This window comes from Aquarana catesbeiana, linkage group LG06, assembly GCF_042186555.1.
Source record: "Aquarana catesbeiana isolate 2022-GZ linkage group LG06, ASM4218655v1, whole genome shotgun sequence".
Taxonomy (NCBI): domain Eukaryota; kingdom Metazoa; phylum Chordata; class Amphibia; order Anura; family Ranidae; genus Aquarana; species Aquarana catesbeiana.
The window spans coordinates 354,653,534-354,677,864 of record NC_133329.1 but is presented as its reverse complement, the minus strand read 5'-3'; the positions used below and the strand labels follow the sequence as shown (position 1 = coordinate 354,677,864).

At 42.7% G+C, this 24,331-nt stretch overlaps 1 protein-coding gene across 5 annotated transcripts in view; it reads left to right on the top strand.

Annotated features, from left to right (window-relative positions):
• Positions 1-24,331, top strand: part of SLC4A10 (solute carrier family 4 member 10) — a 391,254-nt gene that overhangs the window by 138,813 nt on the left and 228,110 nt on the right. For all 5 annotated transcript variants that reach the window (XM_073634046.1, XM_073634049.1, XM_073634045.1 and 2 more), the window contains exon 2: positions 7,790-7,871. In XM_073634046.1, coding sequence (XP_073490147.1) covers positions 7,790-7,871 — 82 coding nt within the window. The remainder of the gene's footprint in view (positions 1-7,789; positions 7,872-24,331) is intronic.

Sequence of the window (24,331 nt, the reverse complement as noted above, 5' to 3'; positions counted from 1 at the left end):
TTACTTAAAGCACTTAAAATATGCCCTCCAAAAATGTTTGACACCCCCAACTCCACATACATGCACATACAAACGTAAACACATGTCAGAGGCACCTGCGCATGAAAGCATTGATACACATTAAAGTCTTGCCTATGGAAAATATAGGGTACCAAAGTTTGTCATAGAAAAAAATGTGATAAAAACTGCGCTGTGAAATATGTGAACAACTAATAATATAGAACAGCAGCAATTCTAATGCCCCGTACACACGGTCGGACTTTGTTCGGACATTCCGACAACAAAATCCTAGGATTTTTTCCGACGGATGTTGGCTCAAACTTGTTTTGTCTACACACGGTCGCACAAAGTTGTCGGAAAATCCGATCGTTCTAAACGCGGTGACGTAAAACACGTACGTCGGGACTATAAACGGGGCAGTGGCCAATAGCTTTCATCTCTTTATTTATTCTGAGCATGCGTGGCACTTTGTCCGTCGGATTTGTGTACACACGATCGGAATTTCCGACAACGGATTTTGTTGTCGGAAAATTTTATCTCCTGCTCTCCAACTTTGTGTGTCGGAAAATCCGATGGAAAATGTCCGCTGGAGCCCACACACGGTCGGAATTTCCGACAACACACTCCGATCGGACATTTTCCATCGGAAAATCCGACCGTGTGTACGGGGCATAACAATAAACATCAATTGTAAGATCAGACATAGAAAAATAAAAGAATTGCGCTAATTAAATGTGCATATAACATACAACACATAAATGAAAAATCATGTGGAGGAGGATAAATGCAGAGAACACCTGCATATAATCCACAATAGTGTCCCATTAAATGAAAAAGAAAGAAAAATAAATGAATCAAGTAGTGACTCCAAATCACCCATAAATGGTCAAGGAAAGTCCGTGTGATAAACAATAATAATCCGTGACAACAGAGGAAGATCCACCACCGAGAATGAGGAGGGTTACTTCTTACCAGATAGCCATGACCCCCCACCACAGAGGATCACAGCAAGCAGGTAAACTTTAAACAGGTTGTAAGGACTTGTATCAGCATCCACTAAGGGTCATCACACCGTCAGCAATAACAGCAGCAAAACTCGTGGCAAAGGTTCACCATAAAACACAGAAAGGAGCTCACATAGCGTAAAACCATAAGGATTTATTAAAAATCATATACATAAATGGACACTTCCTTGGCCACAGGAACACGGACAAACCCGTCCTACTGGAATACAGCACAGCTTGGAGGTGACGCCAGCGCGTCGTCTGGCTCCGCCCTACACGTTTCGTGACATCATCACGTCTTCCAGGGGCACACGGTGGTGGATCTTCCTTTGTTGTCACGGATTATTATTGTTTATCACTCAGACTTTCCTTGACCATTTATGGGTGATTTGGAGTCACTACTTCATTCATTTATTTTTCTTTCTTTTTCATTTAATGGGACACTATTGTGGATTATATGCAGGTGTTCTCTGCATTTATCCTCCTCCACATGATTTTTCATTTATGTGTTGTATGTTATATGCACATTTAATTAGTGCAATTCTTTTATTTTTCTATACCAAAGTTTGTCGCCATTTCACGGAGCACCCAATTTTAGGGCTTGACATGTGGGCTATCAATCTACTCAGCACAACCTCATTCTTTAGATTTTTCTAAAAAAAAAATGGGTCATATATTGTGTTTGTGTGCCCTAAATTTAAAATAGAACTATAGGCAAAACTTTTTATTTTTATTTTGGATAGAGTAAGGGAGGGTTATAACCTCTGTAAGCTTTACTTTTGCCATCTTTGTTCCATTGGGGAGATTTCCCTTCACTTCCTGTCCCATAGCCAAACAGGAAGTGAGAGAAAATCCTTGCAAAATAAGGGGATTCCTTGGGGTCCTCCAGATCACCAGAACTAGTGTCCCCATTAGAGTATTTCCCCTCTATTCAAAATCATCTCATTCTCAAAATCATCAGAAAATCGGACCTCTGCTTCCACTCATACGCGGATGATACCCAACTATACCTTCGCATCACCGGAGAAAAAGACCATCATCAGCAACTAGAAAAATGCCTCACTTTGATAGACGACTGGATGACCACTAGCTCTCTTAAACTCAACGGATCAAAAACCGAGCTTCTTCTACACGCAAATCAAAATTCCAAAACTAAGACCCCATGGACACCACCCGCCATCTTTGGACAGACCATATCTCCAAGCACCAAAGCCAAGAGCCTCGGAGTCATTTTTTACTCAGAAATGTCAATGGATGCACAAATAGGATCAGTAGTCAGCCAATCTCACCATCTTCTCCGCCTGCTACGTAGACTCATCCCCTTCATCCCAGAAGAGGACAAAGCAGCAGTAGTTGGAACAATCATCAATTCCAGACTCGACTATGCAAACTCCCTCTACATAGGACTACCCCAATATCAGCTTGCTCGCTTGCAACTCATCCAAAACACGGCGGCAAGACTGTTAACAGGAAAAAAACCCTGGGAATCCATCTCCCCCTCCCTGAGGAGCCTACATTGGCTAACCGTAAAAAACCGAATCATTTTCAAGACCCTCTGCCTCACTCACAAATGTATACAAGGAAACGCTCCTCAATACCTACGCGAGAAAATAAAGCACTATACACCCAATCGCAGTCTTCGATCTTCAAACCAAAACCTCCTCCTTATTCCAAAAACCCGCTACAAAACAAAAGGAGAATGAAGATTCGCAGTCCAAGGACCACGGTTATGGAATGCTCTACCTACTCCGATCCGCATGGAAGAAAACCATCAGGCCTTCAGGAAGAAACTCAAGACCTACCTCTTCTTCTAAGAAGCTGGACAACACAGGTTCAGTTCGCATTTGCAGCGCTATACAAATCATTCATTCATTCATTCTATTACTTTTCTGGGGACAACCCAAAATTTGGGATTTTCTTTTACTTTCACTGTCAATGATAATGGTAAACAGGACAAATAAAGAGGGTGAATCTCCCTAACGGGAGGACAGACAACAATAAAAAATGGTCAGGGGTTCTAATCCCTCTCCACTCTATCTAAAACTAAAAAAAAAAGTTTTGCCTTTAGTTATACTTTAACACTAGTGTATTTTTACTGATATATTACGCTTGATAAACTGCTTTTCTAATATTATGTGGCATTAAACATTGTGCAAAATCTGCAAAAATTAGCTCTGGCAGCGAAAGGGTTAAAGTCTCCCTTTTTCAGAAAATTTCCTATGTAGTCACGGGGCCCCAGAAAATATAAAACAAACTTCATAGCTTTGTAAAATGTTCATTAGATTTATTATCATATGTGTTGGCCATGTGAGCGCCTCCTGGAAGCCTGGCTGAAAAACTGGCAGATGGCAAACCCCATGTCCTGCTATGTTGCTAGGACGTAAAAAACTTCGGTTTTCACTCCTGTAACGAGGCGCCTGCACCACCTTTTTTAAGTCGCGTCACAAAGCATAGGTGTAATCGGACCCAATAGGAAATAATGGGATTCCTGTTGCTGTGCATTGCCGTATGATGGCTGAAGTGCTTCAAACCGCACAGATATGAACGCGGCCTAAACCGACGCATAACTAAGAAGTGGGTTTAATTTTGCCACAATGATATGCAGTGAGAGAGGAATAAATGACTCGGGCTGGAATTTGTCTACTTTTTCTGTATAAAATGGTCTTGTTGTGTCCCCCATTGTCCACCATTGTGTTTATAAAAGGTCGCCATAGCTGGAAACACTGCTCACTCTCCCTGGGTTGGATTCTCAAGCCACCATAGTGTGTCTCTATGGAAACCCTGACCACTCTCCCTGGATTGGACAAATAGGGCGCCATACATGGTCTCCATGGAAACCTCGACCACTCTCCCTGAATTAGACTTATAGCTGGTCTCTATGAAGATGGGATTCCCGAAGATAGAGAAGAATGGCTCCTCTTTGTGTACAGTAAGTCTGGGCAGCAGAGACAGTGTGGTAGAGGGACATCTTCTCTCACATCACAATGACAGTGTTTGTACCTTTAACAAGTCAGCAATGGCGGATCCAATATTTCCATCCTCACAGGTTAAAACTTAATATGAGAGAAATGCATAGTTTGTCATTGCTCACCAGCTTCTGAAAATGCTGAATAGCTGGCTGTGACCCACAACAAGCATGGAGCCAATGAAAGAAGATCTCCTCCTAATCTGTGTACTTGTTCTGGGTCAGTGCGAGAGAAAGGCTCAGAGCCAGAGGATCAGCATGACAGCCAGGCAGCTCGCTTTTCCAGGAGGAGAGGTTAGCAGTGGTGGCCTGATGGTGATCCTAGTTCCTTGAATGTGTATTTAATCCCCAAATCTATATTTATTATGTCTGGCATCAAGTCTCTCTGTATACAGTTTTCTTAAAGTGGAACTAAACCCTTCTCTCCCTTACAGCCAGGGGAGCTGCCATCTTACCCTCTGTTTGATCTGCAGCTGCCATGATGCTGCACATGTGATCAGTTATGGCACCAGCCATTTGATGGCTTGACATTTCGGTTGAGAGCACAAGCAACTGTGTCAGTTAGCATTATTGAAATGCTTTGAATGTAACTGTTGGGAATCCATTAAATTGATGGGTTTAGGCCACTGTAAGCAAATCCTTTTGTGTGAATCTTTTGCCAGGTTTCTTACCTGGAGATCCTGCCAGTAACAGCACTTCCTGATGGGGATTTACAATGCAAAGTCCCTGCTTTGCAATTAGCAGCAGCGTTGTTGGCCTGCTGTGTGCACTCTGCCATTTGGCCATTGGGCTGCCTATACAGTATACAACCCAACTGAAGTAGCTTGCATGGCAGGGTGACAACGGTGGTGAAAATTGTGGCTTAGGGTTGTCATCCTGCAACAGGAAGTGCTGCTGCTACTGGCAGGGCCTCCAGGTAAGAAACCTTGTAAAATTCAATTATTTTTTTTATAAACTATATACAATGATATTTGATGCCAGATATACTCAATAATTGATTTCGGGTTTCCATACACTTAGGGCCCTTCAACACTGATCAGTTTTTGATGCACTTTTGTTGTTTAACCCCTTGGCGCCAACTAGGGTTGCTACTTTTTCTTCAAGCCAAACCCGAACACTTTAGCGGCGCACAGCAAAAATTTTTTTTTTTTGGCATAAACTATATGATAGTAACAGACCTGGGACATCTTTGGGCGCTCCAAAGAGAATAGTAATGTGGCGTGCATAGTGCCCCCTCACCCTCCTATCAGGCACTGTTCTGAGCCACATTCCTGTATGAATATTGTGTCAGGGTTTCAGGTGGACTGAAACCTGGACACATGATTCAAAACCAGAACTGTCCGGGTAAATCCAGAACCGGTAGCAACCCTACATATTAGATCCTGACTGGAATACTCTCAGAATGTTGCTAAGTGAGGCCTAGTCATTACTGCTCACCTCCATCACAGGAGTGAGCTCTCAAATGTTGAGCTCAGAGCTACTTCATCAGGGAGAGAGAGAGAATGTGAGGGAGTTTTAATCAGAGAAAGAGCTCACTCCTGTGATGGTGGAGGTGAGTAGTGGCGACAAGGCCTTACTAAGCAATGTCCTGATAGTACTTAGCAACGTCCTGAGAGTATTCCAGTCAGGCTTAATAGGATATGTAAATGGACTACACATATAGCAAGGGTATTATGTATCCTTAGTCAGAGCTGCACAATTTGTTTTAATCTACAAACATCCCTATACCTGCATAGGCAGGTTTTATGTAAAGGTGAACTATCCTTTCAAGTTGTTGGATTTGCGCAAGAGATCTGCATTGAATATGTCCAGAGTCAACAACTACCGTACAAGTAAGCATCTTATTCTGTCAAATTATTCTGTTTAAATAAAAAAGGTGTGTCACTGTACTATAGCTCCAAAGTGTCCCTATTGATTGTGTCCATAAATGCATGAAAAATGTGTATTTTGGCCATTAAACTGAACTCAAAAAGACTAGGTATGCTACGTTATAAGGGACATTTAAAAATGTTAATTGTGCATTTATAGTACCCTGAAGAAAATATATGTTTTGTCTAGAAAATCGTAGTGCACTTCCTTGTATGTGAGGGTGCCCAGGCACTCCTGTGCCTACAGCCTCATAGATTTATATTTTCAGTATGAAACCAAAGGCACCGCTGCCTGTGACTGCTAGTATCAGGATATTTAAAGTGAGATTTGCTAATGTCACTACTGTGATTTACACTGTTTTCCTTACTGGAGGCTCTGAAATAGAGAAGGAAAGTCTTGCCTCTTCCAAGATGGCTGCCTTCACACAGAGACACAGTGTAGAACAAGGCATGGTAAATTAGTACTGGGGAAAGTTCAGCTCAGAGGGACCACAGGCAATGCTGGTGACTAGTTCTTTGCCCTCTACCTGCATTTTTTGAGAAGAGCTTTTCGAGTTTAGTACCTTTTAACCACTTGCTGCTAGGAGGACATCCACGGATGTCCTCGGGTTGCAGTAGTTATACCAGGATGAGACCTTTACCTGAAGGCATCATCCCGGTATGAAAATTTTCAGCCGGTGATTCCCTTTCCAACAGAAGTGATTTGAGTGGCTGAACAGCCGCTCGATCACTTCTGTGGGTGGCGGAAGGGGGTTCTACCGTCCCCCTCCCGCCGTGACCTTTCCTGGGCTCTGTCCGATCACGGAGCCCGGGAGCGATGCAACCGGCATGGGCGGCTGCACAGAACAGAGAGCGAGGAACTGGCGCTGTTCCTCTCTCTCTGTGACCCTGCAAAACAGGAAACAGGAAGTATGTTGTCACTTCCCGTTCTGCCTCTCTGTTTACCTGGCCGTTAGTGGTCAGAAAAGAAGTCGATCAGACCGATCTGTGTCTGATCGGCTGCATTGGAGGCCAGAGGAGAGATTTGGGGTCTAATAGACCCCAGATCTCTCCATAAAGAGGACCTGTCATGGCCCTGTGCTGTCACAAGGGATATTGTTCATCCCTTGTGATAGCAATAAAGTTAATCCAAAAAAAAAAGTGTAAAAAAAAAAAAAAAAAGTTTTGTGGAAAATAAATAATAATAATAAATCGTGCCACACATGTAAGGTATCGTCGCAAAGGTCAGCATGAGAGCAATAATTCAACACCAGACCTCTTGTATATCTATAAACTGGTAACCTGTAAAGGCGTTTAAAGCGTTGCCTATGGAGAATTTTAAGCACCGTAGTTTGACACCATTCCACGCAATTTTAAAGCATGACATGTTAGGTATCTATTCACTCAGCATAACATCATCTTTTATATTTTACAAATAATAAAATGCAATAAAATTCATTAACGTGTATTTTTTCCCCAAAAAAATTGTGTTTGAAAAACCGCTGCACAAATATTGTGTGACATAAAAAATTGCAGCACACATCATTTTATTCTAAAAGGCCTCTGCTAAAAATATATATATATAATGCTTAGGGGTTCTAAGTAATTTTCTAGCAAAAAAAAAGTAGATTTCCACATGTAGGAACGAAGTGTCAGAATTGGCCCAGATGGCAAGTGATTAAAGTACTAATGCTAGTCAGTCAATTTCTATCTAAAATGATGGCTATATGACTAGAGACATTGGAAGTACATGTCTCAGGCATGAAATATTGTAGATTAAATTGATCTTTTTCTCTCTGTCCCAAAGCCTGTGATTTGCTGCAGTTCCATTTTCAGCAAAATCTCCTTTGTCTTCATCCTCATTTGTTGTGCTCAGATTGCTGTAAAAGGTTAGCCAAATTAAGTGAGATACTTGTAAGACCTTTCATTCAAGCCTATTATATATGAGCTGTGGCTTTCTTTTTATCTTGCAGAGAAATGATGAAGAAGCAGTAGTTGACAGAGGAGGAACACGTTCCCTTCTGAACACACAATTTGAAAAAGAAGATTTGGAAGGTAGGTACTCAGATTTAGGCTTTGTATTCTATGGATGATAACAAGGGTTGCTTACAAATACACATCAGTCCTGGCATTTCTTAATAATAAGCACTCTATCAGCAACTAGCTCTTAATATAGATGTAATACAGTTAAAAAAAATGGAAGAACAAGAAAAATTGGAGGAAGAGTACAGAAGAGACTCCTATAGTGAAGTATATAAATAGGTATAAGAGATATGATTGGAATAAGACTTGGGCTGGGTCTGGACTAGCCTTACATTGGAGGAGGCTGCCAAGTGCCTGAGGGAACCTGCAACCTCAAATTCTCCTGTGAAGAATATGTCTTTCTCCGTGCATATTTTAGTTGGGGTTTGCTTGATAAAATAGTAGAGAAACCTTTGGATAGGGTGAAGCAAAGGCGTCTGTTGGGTAGGAAGTGATGATGTGCACTGTACCCAATGTGCGAGTTCACTACACCTATTCTGAGTTTTTTTAAGCTTGATAACATGAAGCTATATTTATGTTAAATAGCTCATATATACAGTACATATATTTATGTAAAATTACCTATGTCTCCACTAAACTTGATTTATTTATTGTGTTGTATTAGTAATTGCAAGGTGCAACATTTGTTTTTTATGTTCCAAAACAATTCTAAAGTGTCAAGACCATAATTTGAGTCTAGAAAGTGTGGCAATAACTGTAAACGACCTCAGCTCTTGTCTTCTTTTTTTTCCACTTAGATATAGCTGTTGTGCACCAGTCTATCCCCTTTTCAGTAATTTAATGACTTGGGAACCCCTTTTGTTTACCTGTTTGTAATGCAGAAGAGGTATTCTCCAACAAAATAACTGTAGGCTCCATGCTTTGCCTACACAAAATTTAATGTACAGTAAAACCTTGGATTGAGAGCATAATTTGTTCCGAAACATGCTTGTACTCCAAAGCACTCGTATATCATAGCAAATTTCCCCATAAGAAATTTTGGAAACTTAAATGATTCGTTCCACCACCTTTTTTTTCAGTCCTTCAGTTTATAGTCCATATAAAAAGATTACAGCAATGTGATAGGTTGTGTAACCATAAAATGTCCATCCACAAATAGCAGCCTCCACAAGGGGATTAGAAGCAAAATCCAGCAGGAGCTACAGAGTATAAAAGGGAAGTGAGGTGCCGCTAAGTGTAGCAATATGGTTACATTTAAAGTGTAAGTAAACCCCCCTATCGTTTTCAGACAAGGAATCTGACATCTTTGTCTCTGTTTTATCAACAACTGCCAGATGCTGCACATGTGATCATTTATGACACCAGCCATTGGATGGTTTGACAGTTCTGTTGAGAGCTGGTTGTTGATTAAAGCAGACACATCTAAGTATGCAGGCAAAGCTGTCCACATAGACCATCCTCTACACCGCCGGCTCCCACCTCTGTCCATCTGCAATCGTGACCGGGAAGACTACCATGCAGTAGAGCAATCTGAAAGCAAGGCTTGAAGCGCTTGTGGAGCACAGGGTGGAAGAGATGACTTTGATGGTGGTGTGGAGGACGGCTTATGTGGATAGCTTTACCCCGGATGCCTACATACTTAGATGTGCCTGTTTTAATCAACCATGTGAGTTACTAAATGTTGTACCTTCATTAAATGTAACCATATTGCTACACTTAGAGGCGCCTCTCTTCTCTTTTATACTCAGTTGTGACATGACACTACTTGTATATCAAGACATCGCTTGTTTATCAAGTCAGGATTTATTAAAAAAAAAAAATGCTTGTCTTGCAAAACACTCTCAGACCAAGTTACTCTCAATACAAGGTTTTACTGTATTAGAATCTCACCGGTTTGACTGAAATTTGCCCTGTAAGGCTGATTGATGGTACATGAAGCAGAGAGGGAGGAAATTACAGCGCTAGATAAGATTACATAGCATAGATCCAGGAGGCAGACCTTTCCACTCCACATGTGAGCAGCATTGTAGAGCCTGGATGTGGCGGATTGTACAACATACCAAACACAGATTAAGGCAACTTGAGTTATTATTGTGACTTTAGCATCTGATTCATTTGGATTGTTGCCTAAAATTGGCCTTTAAAGTGGTTGTAAACTTCAGTCATGAAATCTGAGCAAAGCACATATATCTGTAGTGTTTACTTATCTCTCCCCAAAGCTCTAAGTGTTGTTTCTCTCTGGTGCTTTGTTCCTCTGTTATCAGCATGTGTCACGTCTGAGAAGTTTTCCCAACACGAGATACAATTTGTGTCTGGGAGGGAACTCACCAAGCAGCTTGTCTATTCAGAACCCAGTTCTTCTGCTGTCGGATGGGGGGTGTGTTTCTTTCCTCCAATCAGCTTTCACACACTGTAACTGCAGCCTTTCCATCTCCTCCTCTGTGATACTAACAAATGAAGAAGGATTTTAACATGTTTCTGCCCTTTTGAAGGGGTGTAGGGAAGAGAGGGCTGCAGGTAAACAAGTAAAACTTATGTATCATCACTTCACTGGGTATATGTAAGGGTTTACAACCACTTTAAGATAGGCTTGGGTACAAATGGACAGCCGTCAATAATGACAGAAGATGTGGGATCTGTGTCCTCCTAGCATATATAGCAGAGGGTCATAGTTAAGATGAGTGTATACAGCCATGGGGCTCAGTTTGCATGTTTATTTGAATATATATATATATATATATATATATATATATATAACATTAAATATTAAAATATTTGCCTATGCTCAATTTTCCCTGGCTTTCTTTCAGTTTGGTAAGCAAAGGTCTGCCTAATTGGATACAAATTGAATGAATTTGTAGGCAGACCATACAAGTTGCAATCAGACTGTAACATGTATGTCACAGCTGAAAGTCATACATCTCAACAGTCCTGATATGTGCGGGATTGTCTCACCTTTTTAGCTAAGTCCCATTATCCTATGTAAATGGGACAGAGTCCAGCAAAGGCTCTGTCCCTGTACATTGTGCCCACAGTGACAATGCATTCATATGTACATCACAGTATGATTTGAATATAAATTCAGTTGACATGTAATTTGCATTTAAAAGACCTGATGGAGTCTGTATATGAATGAGCTATAGTACCACTTTCATATGCAAATTCATCTCTGGCTTATTAATTCCCTGGCAAAGCTGAGGGAAGCTACCTTCCACACCTGTCACATACACAGTTGAGGGTAAGACTTTCCATTTCCACTAGACATTAAATCTCCTCCAACTGGTGAGTGAGTTTAAGGGGGAAGGGGTCTGTACTGTGCTGTGGGGTGGGCTAGGGTTCTATACTGAGGTGGTGGTCTATACTGGGGGTCTGCACTGAGGGGGTGGTCTGTACTGTTTTTTTTTTCTACTGAGGGGTTGGCCCGTATTGGGGTCTTTACTGAGAGGGGGCAAGGGGATCTGTACTGAGGGGATGGGCTGAAAGGGGATCTGTACTGAGGGAGTGAGGTAAGAGGGAGGGTCTGTATGGGAGGATGGATCTGTACTGAGGGGGTTGCCTGGAAGGGAGATCTGTACTGAGGGGGTGGACTGAAAAGAGAGTTTGCGCTAGGGGAGTTGTGGGCTGTGGGGGGATATCTGTACTGGGTGGGGAATTGGAGACGTTCAAGGAGATCTATACTGTGAGCTTGTGGGGGGTTTATACTGGAAAAAGGTAATTTTTGGTTGTACTCTGCTCAATAGACTGTGCATTACGTACTACCAACCCCTGCACCCTGTGCATACTAACCCCTGCAGGCTGCGTATTATACACCCCCCTGCACTCCTGACCCCTATGCTCTGCAGTCTGTGCTTTATGCACACCAGATGCCTTCTCTCTGTGCGTTCTGCACTCCTGCAGTCTAAGCATTATGCACTCTAGACCCCTGACCTCCCTGCGTTACACGTTCTCGACTCCTGAACTCTGTGTGTAACACTTTCCGGAGCCTTGCATGATAGACAGGGCTGCTAATAAAAACCACCAGGGCCCCGTACAGACTACCTGACAGGATCCCCAAAAAAATATCAAAGCTATATTTCGCTAAAAATACAATACATTTATTAGCAGACACAAATACAACATAAATCACATAATTCCTGCTAAATCTAAAAAATAAAACTGAATTAATAAACAGAAATGAAGGTGAGATGAAAAAAATATACAGATTGGGCAGTTGGAGCGCAGAGATACAGGAAAGATGAGGGAGAGAACCAAGGTCCAGACATTACAAACTCAGGAGCACAGCTAACACTAGAGCCAGCGCTGAGGGGGGGCCTGCACAGGAAGCGGGATTAGTTAGGAATGACTGTCTGTTTCTCAGCAGATAAAAGCTGACACCAGGGAGAGGGGGAGAGACCAGCTTTCAGCTGCTGAAAGAAGTGAGACACAATTGTCATCCATCACTAATCCTCCTCCCTGTGTGGACCCCCCCTGTGCTCGGGTCCCCCTACAAGAGGACCGGTGGTCCCCCCTATCAGTGGCCCGGATGATAGACACTGGGTTTGATTTACTAAATGCAAATAGATTGTGCACTTTGAAAGTGTTTTTGCTCCATAGCTTAGTAAATGAGATAAAGCTTCACATTACAAAGAATACCCAGTCACATGCAAGAAAAAAAAAACAACATTTTTGCCTGGACATGATTAGATGATAGAAGTCAGCAGGGCTTCCCCTCATTTACTAAGCTCTGAAACAAATGCACTTGCAAAGTACAACTGCACTTGCAGAGTGTACAGTCTATTTGCCTTTAGTAAACCCACCCCAATGTGTTTCATTTCATACCCCTGACCACTGCACTCTGTACTCTGGGATTTAAATGGCATACTCTTGACCAGCAGGCTCCAACCTTTTTGGCACAAGGGACCGATTTCGTGGCAGCCAATTTTTCCAGGGACCGGGAGGGGAGATATTCACGGAGTTGGTCCTCAGCCCCCCTTCACATCACAACCCCCTTCACATCACAACCCCCTTCACAGCACAGTCTCCCCTTTATATCATCCCGATATATATTACCCCGTTTAAATCAGTCCCACAGTGTCCTCAGTAGGGAGGAGCCAAACACCCCCCCCCCTCGGTTCGGTTCACAGCAGAACATGCAAACAGGCAAAAAATGTGTTTGAACACGCGAACACCGTTAAAGTTTATGAGACATGAATGTGAAAAATCAAAAGTGCTAATTTTAAAGGCTTATATGTAAGTTATTGGCATAAAAAGTGTTTGGGGACCCAGGTCCTGCCCCAGGGGACATGTATCAATGCAAAAAAAAGTTATAAAAACAGCCATTTTTCAGGAGCAGTGATTTTAATAATGCTTAAAGTGAAACAATAAAAATGAAATATTCCTTTAAATATTGTGCCTGGGGGGTGTCCTTAGTATGCCTGTAAAATAGCGCATCTCACCCATGTTTATAACAGTGCCACAGCAAAATGACAATTCTAAAGGAAAAAATGTCATTTAAAACTGCTTGCGGCTGTAATGTATTGTCAGATCCCAGCAATATAGATGAAAATACCAAAAAAAAAAATGGTAGGGATGTCACCCCCAAAATCCATACAAGGCCCTTCAGATCTGGCATGGATATTAAGGGGAACCCCCGCACCCACATTTTTAAAAAAATGGCATGGGGGCCCCCCAGGCACTATATACTCTGAACAGCAGTATATATACTATAAGGCCTGCCCTGTATACTCTGGGCCTTGCAAGCAATAGGGGGAAAAGCGAACTTAGGACTTTAAATGGGGCGCAAGGGAAAGTTTGTGCCCCCATCCTTAATATCATGAAAAAGAGGGGGGGAGGTTGGGACTTTAAATGAGGTGCGCATGATGCAGCCCAATCACACTCACAGAGGCGCAAACATATGTATATTAAGGACCAATGATCAACATGGCATAAAAACGCATTGCATACATTAGACATAAAATAATCGCATATAGACAATAAATCTATGTATATACAACCATGGGACATGGGTAGGTACAATTATGCATCTTAATCCCCCAAGCAAGATAAAAGTCATGTGAAGTAAAGAACATCTGAAAATTGGTCAATGTGTGTTTGATGCATCAAAGGTAGGCCTGACGCTGCGTTTCATGGACTTCAATCCACTCTTCAGGAGCCAGATGCATCTAAAATTTATAAAAAATGTATGAAAAGCAATAAAGTTTCATGGGTCATGCCAAAAAGGTTACTCACATGATAGCAAAAACTAGGACCGTGCGACAAAACAAAGCCAGGGGTAAGCCCTGGGGTATATACTCTAGGCCTTAGTTGTTGGTGGTACCAGAACACTGTAAGCCCTCAAAGTTACTCTTGTTGGGCGCAGGAACGGGCCCTGCTGTGAAATTATATCAAGAATTGTAATTACATGCCCCTGTTAAAGAGGGGCAGAAAAATTGGGCCTAGGGTGGTGGTGCTGGTGCCACAACACTGTAAGCTCTCACAGATACTCTTGTTGGGTGTAGGAACAGGTCCTGCTGTAAATATATCAAAAATTGTAATTACATGCCCCTGTTAAACATGGTGGGGCTACAAAAGAGTGACTGTGGACAAGGAGCCGGTGGAATAGGCCGCTTTGGCAGCTGCGTTGGAAGGCAAACTACTCTGAGCCTGGGTGACAGAAGAGGAGGATGGTAACTGTACAACGGCTGCACTGTATTGTACACTGTGTACACCACCAGAAGTGTAGTAGAAACTGTACACACTGTATTAGATACTGTGTACACCACCAGAAAAGTAGTAGAAACTGTACTATGGCTGCACTGTATTGTGTACTGTGTACACCACCAGAAGTGTAGTAGAAACTGGACACACTGTATTAGATACTGTGTACACCACCAGAAAAGTAGTAGAAACTGTGCTACGGCTACACTGTATTGTGTACTGTGTACACCACCAGAAGTGTAGTAGAAACTGTACACACTATATTAGATACTGTGTACACCGCCTGCACTGTATTAGAAACAGTACACCACAGAATGCACTGTAGATATAGGCTACACTGGATGCAGAGTATATATACGAGACTATATATATATATATATATATATATATATATATATATATATATATATATATATATATATATAAAATACACGTCTGGGAGCTGCCAAACTTATCGTGTTAACAAGCAGGTGAACTCTGTCCAAATCTCCAGCTCCTCCCGCACCCTGCCCTGCTGATAGAGTGACATTGTCAGCAGGGCAGGAGACCCAGGAGAGGACACACAGGCTAAGTGGCACGGCTGTACAGCAGAAGGTGATAGACCTGTCCTGACTACAGTCACTGCTCACCTCCTGCTGTGTTGCCCAGCTATCAAAAGGCCACGGACCAGTTTAAGTCTGCGGCCCAGGGGTTGGGAACTCATGCTCTAGACCACTGATCTCTACTACATCATATACTCCTGTAGTTCTTCCTTAAGGTACTGTAGGTTGTGTGTAGAAAGGCATATGTAATTAAAGAGTTGCATTTTTTTTTTTTTTAAATGAGTGCTGAGGTTTGTACCTGTCTGTTAGTCACAGCTGTTAAATCTTATTTTGTGGATAGGACTGCATTTCCTGAGTCTCTCAAGACTGAACTAACACAGGGCTGAGGACTGTCTTCTCCCCCGTGAAATAGCTGTACTCCTTGTATAATACCACCCCAGTGCTTGTACATGGAGTGAGCCACATTCTCCTCAGCATCCAGAAGTACCAAATATATCATTTTCTCCCAGTAGCTGAACAAAGCAGCGGGGGAGCAAAGAAAGAGCTGCATAGGAGGAAAGCATTAAATAAAACCAGTTGCTTTGTCCTGAGGGTTTTCAGGGATCATCTAAAAGCAATAGTAGTTGATAATCAGACAGATTGGGATAGGGAGTACCATAGCATGAGAGAGGCTCTGGAGGTGAGCATGGGAGGAGGTGACAAGGGAGCTAGAGAGCAGGAGGTCTTGGGAGGAAGGAAGAGCACGATTAGGTTGGTATTTTGAGACTAGGCTAGTGATGTAACTGGGGTCTGAGTTGTGGATAGCTTTGTAAGTTGTTGTTAGTATTTTGAATGTAATTCGTTGGGTGAACGGAAGACAGTGGAGGGATTGACAGAGAGAAGTAGCAGACACGGAGCGGTTGGTAAGGTGGATGCGTATAACACGCACTTTTTTCCCCTTAAAACCAGGGGAAAATCGCAGGTGCGTGTTATACGCCGATCCCCTGCGATCCCGACCTGTCACATTTTCAAAATCGCCGACCGCGATTTGAAAATGGCGCCGCCGGCGCCGAAATACACAGAGCCGGTCCTCGGCTCTTTCCGGCGGCTGTCGTTCATTTTCGGCTCCACTCGTAGTCCCGAGCGGAGCTATCCGAACCTACTCGGCTAGGTTCGGATAGCTCCGCTCGGGACTACGAGTGGAGCCGAAAGTGAACGACAGCCGCCGGAAAGAGCCGAGGACCGGCTCTGTGTATTTCGGCGCCGGCGGCGCCATTTTCAAATCGCGATCGGCAATTTTGAAGCCCAGAATGGCTGGGATCACTGGGGAAGGCTGCACTGGGAAAGGCTGCACTGGGGAAAGCTGCACTGGGGAAAGCTGCACTGGGGAAGTCTGCACTGACAAGGCTGCACTGGGGAAGTCTGCACTGGGGAAGTCTGCACTGACAAGGCTGCACTGGGGAAGTCTGCACTGGGGAAGTCTGCACTGACAAGGCTGCACTGGGGAAGTCTGCACTGACAAGGCTGCACTGGGGAAGGCTGCACTGGGGAAGGCTGCACTGACATGGCTGCACTGACAAGGCTGCACTGACAAGGCTGCACTGACAAGGCTGCACTGACAAGGCTGCACTGACAAGGCTGCACTGACATGGCTGCACTGAGAAGGCTGCAATGATGGGCGTTTAAATGTAAGTTTTTTTTCCCTTCAACTTCCCTCCTAAAAGTTTTTTTTTCCTTAAAATTCCCTCCTAAATTGGGGTGCGTGTTATACGCCGGTGCGTGTTATACGCCGATAAATACGGTATATATATATATATGTATATATATTATAAGCTTGGTTTTGGATATATTACGTTTGAGCAAGTGGTGTGACATCCAGACTGATATGTCCGTTAGTAAATTAGTGATGCCTGAGGAGACTGAGGGAGTAAGCTGTGGGGTAGAGAGATCAATTTGGGTGTCGCCATCATAAAGATGGTGATATAAAAATATGGTACTTATAAGCAGAATCAGTCCTGGCAGTGTCCTAGTTCTCTGTCACAGTTGTTGAACAACTTGATCTTCATATAAATGTGAAGAAAAACATAAATAAAGGCTCAGGAAATAAAACTGGAATTAATATAATAATTAGTGTAATTACATTTAAAAAAAAAAAACACATACTTATCAGAATACAATATTTTTCAAAACAGTGCTTGAGAACCCCTTTACATGAACACACATCAGCTTCATAGCTATTTTTGTTTGTAATACATTTCCAAATCAATGTTTTTGATTATTTTTCAATGCACAGTTCCATTAGAGTAAATTGCATTCATTGCACATTATTTCTGACACCTCCATACTGTAGATGAACAGAAACAATGAGCCTGTCAAACCCTATACAAATAGCCTACCCTGCACAACGGTTTGCACTGACAGACGCAATCAGCCTGAAATGTCATATGTAAATGACTGGTTATTAAAAGAGCCTAAGATTATGCAATTAAAGGAAATTTCAGCATGCTGGAACGATTGTATGTTAAAAGGAATTATTCTAATCTCCTCCTTACCCGCAGAGGTGAGGAAATCGTTTCCTATATTCTATCTTGCGCTTCTTTTTTTTATATCATATCACAATTCTCAAGTTTATAACTATGCTGTGCTCTGTTGCTATATAATACAAAGAGGGGCTATAGGGGCACCCAGGCAGTCCCGCTCCCAAGCCCCTGCTCTGCGTGTCCATTCACACACAGAACCATGGCCCGGCCCTGCCCCTCTCTCTGCTCATTGGCTCACTAGCTGTGATTGACAGAAGTGGAAGCCAATGGCTCCCACTGCTGTCTCAGCCAATGAGAAGGGAGAGCGAAAGCTCTTGTGCACAGCGCTGGAGAAAGATCGGGCTCAGGTAAGTATTAAGGGGGGAGAGAAGGTTTTTCTATTCATTCTATCATGAAGGTAATAAACCTTGAGCCTTTACAACCACTTTAAAGCAGTAGTTTAAACCTGCAAGGTAAATTTATAATGTGCTAGTATGCATTGCATACTAGCACATTATGTGAAACTTACCTTAAAACTAAGCCCTCCAGCGTCGAGCTGTCACCACTGACCAGGCTTCCTTCTTCACACGGTCTTCCTTCCGGGTTTGTGTCCTCTGGCTGTCTGATTGGCCATGCCGCGATGGCATCACTCACCTGTTCACGGCCTTTCTTCAGACCGCATGCGCCGGTGACGTCACTGGCCCATTCACAAGTAAATATCTCCTAAATCGTGCATGTTTAGGAGATATTTTCTGTACTTGTAGGTAAGCCTTATTAGATTACCTTATTAGGTAGATATCAACCATGGGAGTTTACTCCCACTTTAATAACTGCTTTTTTTTCTTCTTTTTAAATAAAATACTGGTGCACTTTTTCCATCCTTTTTGCATCTTAGTGCTGCTGATCTCCTCCAGCCTTAAAGTGTTACTAAACCCAGGACCCTGCATTCACTATATCTGGTCTCCCACAGGACACAGAACATGGAAATGCAATTATTTCAGTAAATATAAACTGCTAAATACCTTTACTCATCAGCAGTATATAGCAGTCTTGTGACTTCTAGCATTGTCCAGCTGAGCACTAGCTAAAGCTTGTAAGAGATGTTTTCATAAGGTACTGAGCTGTCCTATCAGGATCCAGGACTTCTGACTCTCTGGAGAGTGCTGATTGGCCCAGTGCTGATCACATGCACTCTCCCAAGAAAAAGAAAACCTCTCTAGCAATACACACCAACCTGAGCATGTGCAGCCTGATGCCATAGGCTCTATGTTATCAGGAAATTATCGGGGGACAGTGGAAGGAGGAGAGGATCTGTGCATACAGGATCAAACAGCATTTTTACACAATGCAGAGGATTAATCCCTTAGGTCCCACAGTGAGTATAACAAGCATGCTTTACTGCATATATATACAGACTGATTTTACTGTTGTGGGTTTAGTAACACTTTAAGTAGGGTACACACTATGAGAAAATCAGGAGAAAAATTGCATACGAGGCACCACCGTTCAATTTTCATATAGTGTGTACACAACTTTCGACATCTGATTTAGACTTTCCAAACGAAAATTTCTGATGGGACAAACTACATGAACAGAAGAACGTTTTTTGTTTTATTGTGTACTGTTTTCATACGGTTATCTTATAAGAAAAATCACATACAAAAGACTGCACGTGATCAGAAACAATAAACAAAAAGAAAAAGCCTTTGTTGTACGAGAAGTTTCATACAATTAGTACAATCCTTGGCTTCGACCTGTTGCAAAACATCAAGGAAAACCGAACGATTGCATAGTGTGTACTGGGATTTATTCAGGTACATTCAGTCCACCTGCGCTCTCTCTAGCATCAGCTTCATATCATTGCTTTAACAATGGTGGACCGTGACTGCAGAATGTGCGACATCACAGCTGCCTGTAGTCTCAGCCTGGGACTAGGTGACAACGCAGGAGCATAGCTGAAAGACAGTTGTCATCCCATAACAGAAAATGGCTGAACAAAGATCTTCATTGTAGGATCACCAAGTATTATTTTAAGTATATTTTCATTTATACAGTGTCTTGAAAAAGTATTCATACCCCTGGAAATTGTACACATTTTGTCATGTTACAACCAAAACGTAAATGTATTTTATTGGGATTTTATGTGATAGACCAACACAAAGTGGCACATAATTGTGAAGTGGAAGGGAAATGATAAATGGTTTTCAAAATGTTTTTCAAATATGTGAAATGTGTGGTGTGCATTTGTATTCAGTCAATACTTTGTAGAACCACCTTTCGCTGCAATTACAGCTGCAAGTCCTTTTGGGGATGTCTCTACCAGCTTTGCACATCTAAAGAGTGACATTTTTGCCCATTATTCTTTGAAAAATAGCTCAATCTCTGTCAGATTGGATGGAGAGCATCTGTAAACAGCAATTTTCTAGTCTTGCCACAGATTCTCAATTAGATTTAGGTCTGGACTTTGACTGGGCCATTCGAACATAAAATTTCCCTGTATTTGGCTCCATCCAACTTTCCATCAACTCTGACCAGCTTCCCTGTCCCTTCTGAAGAAAAGCATTCCCACAACATGATGCTGCCACCACCACGTTTCATGGTATGGATGGTGTGTTCAGGGTGATGTGCAGTGCAGTGGTGGCTGGTGCTCCATTTTTTGGGGGGGCTGCAAACAAACCAAGCCACCCACCCCCCGCCCGCTCACCAGCTCCACTCACAAGCCCACCAGCTGCTCACTTACCCCATCCAGGAGGCTTCGGCGGCTTCCCCAGCTTCTCCCCCTGGCTAATCCGGTCTTAGGACCCACTTCCTGTCCTGATTGGCCAGGAGGAGAAGCAGGAAGACAATAGTGAATGTTGATTTGCTAATGTCACAAGTGGGTGATCCCAACCTTTTTGAAGCCAATTAGAGCCTCCGGCTCTATTCATGTGCTTCACAAAAAATTAAATCTTGTAGAACTCTATGCGTCCGGAGCCCCACATGGAGATTAGGGGTCGGTGTATAGAGATTAGGGGGGTGGCGCCCCTGCACCTCTTATAGACAGGTGCAGTGTTAGTTTTCCACCACACAGAGTTTTGCTTTTAGGCCAAAAATTTCAAATTTGGTCTCATCTGACCAGAGCACCTTCTTCCACATGTTTGCTGTGTCCCCCACATGGCTTCTTGCAAACTGAAAACAGGATTTCTTATGACTTTCTTTCAACAATGGCTTTCTTCTTGCCACTCTTCCATAAAGGCCAAATTTGTGGAGTGCACGACTAATAGTTGCCCTGTGGACAGATTATCCCACCTGTCAGTTTAGGACGGCCATGTCTTGGTAGGTTTTCAGTTGTGCCACACTTTCCATTTTCGGGTGATGGATTGAACAGTGCTCTTTGAGATGTTCTTCTCCACAACTTTATCCCTGACCTGTCTGGTGTGTTCCTTGGCCTTCATGATGCTGTTTGTTAACTAAGCTTATCTAATAAACCTCTGAGGGCTTCACAGAACAGCTGTATTTATACTGAGATTAAATTACTCACAGGTGGAGTCTATTTACTAATAAGGTGACTTCTGAAGGCAATTGGTTCCACTAGATTTTAGTTAGGGGTATCGGAGTAAAGGGGGCTGAATACAAATGCACGCCACACTTTTCAGATATTTATTTGTAAAACATTTTGAAAACCATTTATCAGTTTCCTTTCACTTCACAATTATGTGCCACTTTGTGTTGGTTTATCACATAAAATCCCAATATTATACATTTATGTTTTTGGTTATAACATGACAAATTGTGGAAAATTTCAAGGGGTATGAATACTTTTTCAAGGCACTGTAAGTATAATAAAACATCAGATTTAAAAAAAATCTTGAAAATAATTGCAAAAACATTACTTGGTTAAAGCTTATATGAGATTTTATATGCACTGAAGTTCCACTGTGAGAAAGAGCAAGTAGGAATGCTTTTTTTTTTGCAGAAGAGACATGCACTGTGCAGCTTTACCTCTCAGGCTGGGTTCACACTGCCACAAACGGAAAGTCACGTGACTTAGGGCGCGACTTTGCCACGCGACTTCATTGCGGCTTGCTTGCGACTTCAGAAGTTAATGAAGTCATGATGAAGTCACCCCAAAGTTGTGCAGGAACCTTTTTCTAAGTCGCTACCACTTGAGTCGCACCGATTATGGTTTCATTGCAGTTAATGGGTGCGAATTGTCATATGACTTTGAACTCTCAAGTCTTATGACAAGTCGCGGCAATGTGAACGGAGCCTCAGGGATAGAAGTGTATTCTTTTGTTAACTTGTTTTCTCTAAAGTTGTAGCTAACTTTTACACTTAGCTTCGCTCTTGCACAGTTGTACTCCTCTCCTCCTCCCAATGTGAGCTTCTCACAGTGTGCATAAAAATCTGCAGCAAGTCAGATGTCTCCTGCCCCATTTCCTGGCTGGATAACATCCAGCATTATCTAGCTCTTTCCCCCAAAGCCTTACTATCCCTGGCCTGGCCTTACTGTCCCACAAGGGCATTTCCTAGGGCAGTGTGCAAGCAATTGTAGCCTGCCTATGTACACCCACTCTTTCAGACTGACACCCACCCAAACATTTTGATATTTGCATTGCTCTTCCGAAGAGCCAGCCTACTTCTTCCATCCGGAATGAGTGCTCTTGAGAGCAGTACTGCACAGCACCCTGCCACTGTCCCCCACAAGCCATATTCGTCCTGTGTTGCATAGCCACTTCCCGACCGGCGCACGCCGATGTACGTCGGCAGAATGGCAAGGCTGGGCAAATGGGCGTACAGGTAAGTCCCATTGAATTCCCCTCCGTGCCATTGCGTGCGCGCTGTCGGCCGGGAGTTCCGTGAGTCGGGTCGCGGGTCCCACGGACTCGATTGCCGCAGGGATACCCGCGATCACCTCACGGAGAGGACGAACGGGGAGATGCTGATGTAAACAGCATCTCCCCGTTCTGCCTAGTGACAGTGTCACTGATCTCTGCTCCCTGTCATCTGGAGCAGAGATCAGTGACGTGTCACAGCTAGCCCATCCCCCCTACAGTTAGAAAACACTCCCTAGTACTGACTTAACCCTTCCCCGCCCCCCAGTGGTTAACCCCTTCACTGCCAGTGTCATTTACACAGTAATCAGTGCATTTTTATAGCACTGATCGCTGTATAAATGACAATGGTCCCAAAAATGTGTCAAAAATGTCCGACGTGTCTGCCATAATGTCGCAGTCACAATAAAAATCGCTGATCGGCGCCATTACTAGTAAAAAAAAAATTATTAATAGAAATGCCATAAAACTATCCCCTATTTTGTAAACGCTATAACTTTTGCGCAAACCAATCAATAAACACTTATTGCGACTTTTTAACCAAAAATATGTAGAAGAATACGTAACGGCCTAAACTGAGGGAAAAAAAATGTTTTTTAATTATTTTTATAGCAAAAAGTAAAAAATAATGCGTTTTTTTCAAAATTGTCGCTATTTTTTGTTTATAGCGCAAAAAATAAAAACTGCAGAAGTGATCAAATACCACCAAAAGAAAGATCTGTTTGTGGGAAAAAAAAGGACGTCAATTTTGTTTGGGAGCCACGTCGCACGACTACGCAATTGTCAGTGAAAGCGACGCAGTGCCGAATCGCAAAAAATGCTCTGGTCAGGAAGGGGGTAAATTCTTCCGGGGCTGAAGTGGATAGAGAAGCACAAAGATCCAATTATGATGCTGCTGGGTTAAAATAAGGTAAATAATAAAATTGGAAAAATGTTCTTATGTGGATTTCACTTCGGTGTTTCCATTTTGCTTGGGGGGATGCAGTTCCTTGTTATTATTGATCCTAAGCGCGGAATATTTGATTTCTAATAAAATTGGAAAGGTTTTATATAAAGATGTTATTAGCACGTTGATGAAGGAGGGGAGGAGGGACCAGAAAAGGCAAAATATAAGCAGATTAAACATTAGCCTTAACAAACTCTTTAATTTTCTTTCATGTAATCCTGAAATAATCTTTTTTTATGGCAGTTTTTTGCTTATCTGTCAGCAGTACTGAACTCTGGTAGGAGAGAGGACAGACAACACCAGCACTCCATTGCAAACATATACTCTCTTTAATTAAAGTGTTACTAAACCCACAACAGTAAAATCAGTCTGTATATGCAGTAAAGCTTGCTTGTTATACTCACTGTGGAACCTAAGGGGTTAATCTTGTGCATTGTGTAAAAAGGCTGTTTGATCCTGTCCTCTCTGATCCTCCCCTTCTTCCTCCACTGCTCCCAATCCATCTCCTGATAAGAGAGAGCCTTTGGTGTCTTTCAGCACAGGCGCGGTTTGGTGTGCTATGCTAGAGAGTTTATTTTTCTTGGAAGGGTGAATGTGATCAGCACAGGGCCAATCAGCACTTTCCAGACAGAGGGTCAAGGGTCCTGCAGTCTCATAGGACAGTTGAATGAAAACTCCTCCTACAAACTTTAACCAGACACTGATAGAAGTCACAAGATTGCTCTAACTGCTGATGAGAAAAAGTATTTAGCAGTTTATATTTACTAAAATAATTGCATTTCCATGTTCTGTGTACTGTGGGAGACCAGATTTAGTGAATGCAGGGTCCTGGGTTTAGTAACACTTTAATGCAATATCACAGCAGTCAAGTAAACCTTCATTTATGGGTCACGCAGGGTCTCCACCTTTAGGTGACATAATGACTCAGCCCCCCGCGTGCCCCCGAAACATTGGCTTATTTGACTGCTGTACACTGTGCATAGCCGGACACTGTACGAAATACAATCCTCGTCTTCTGATTAAGGACAGCCATACT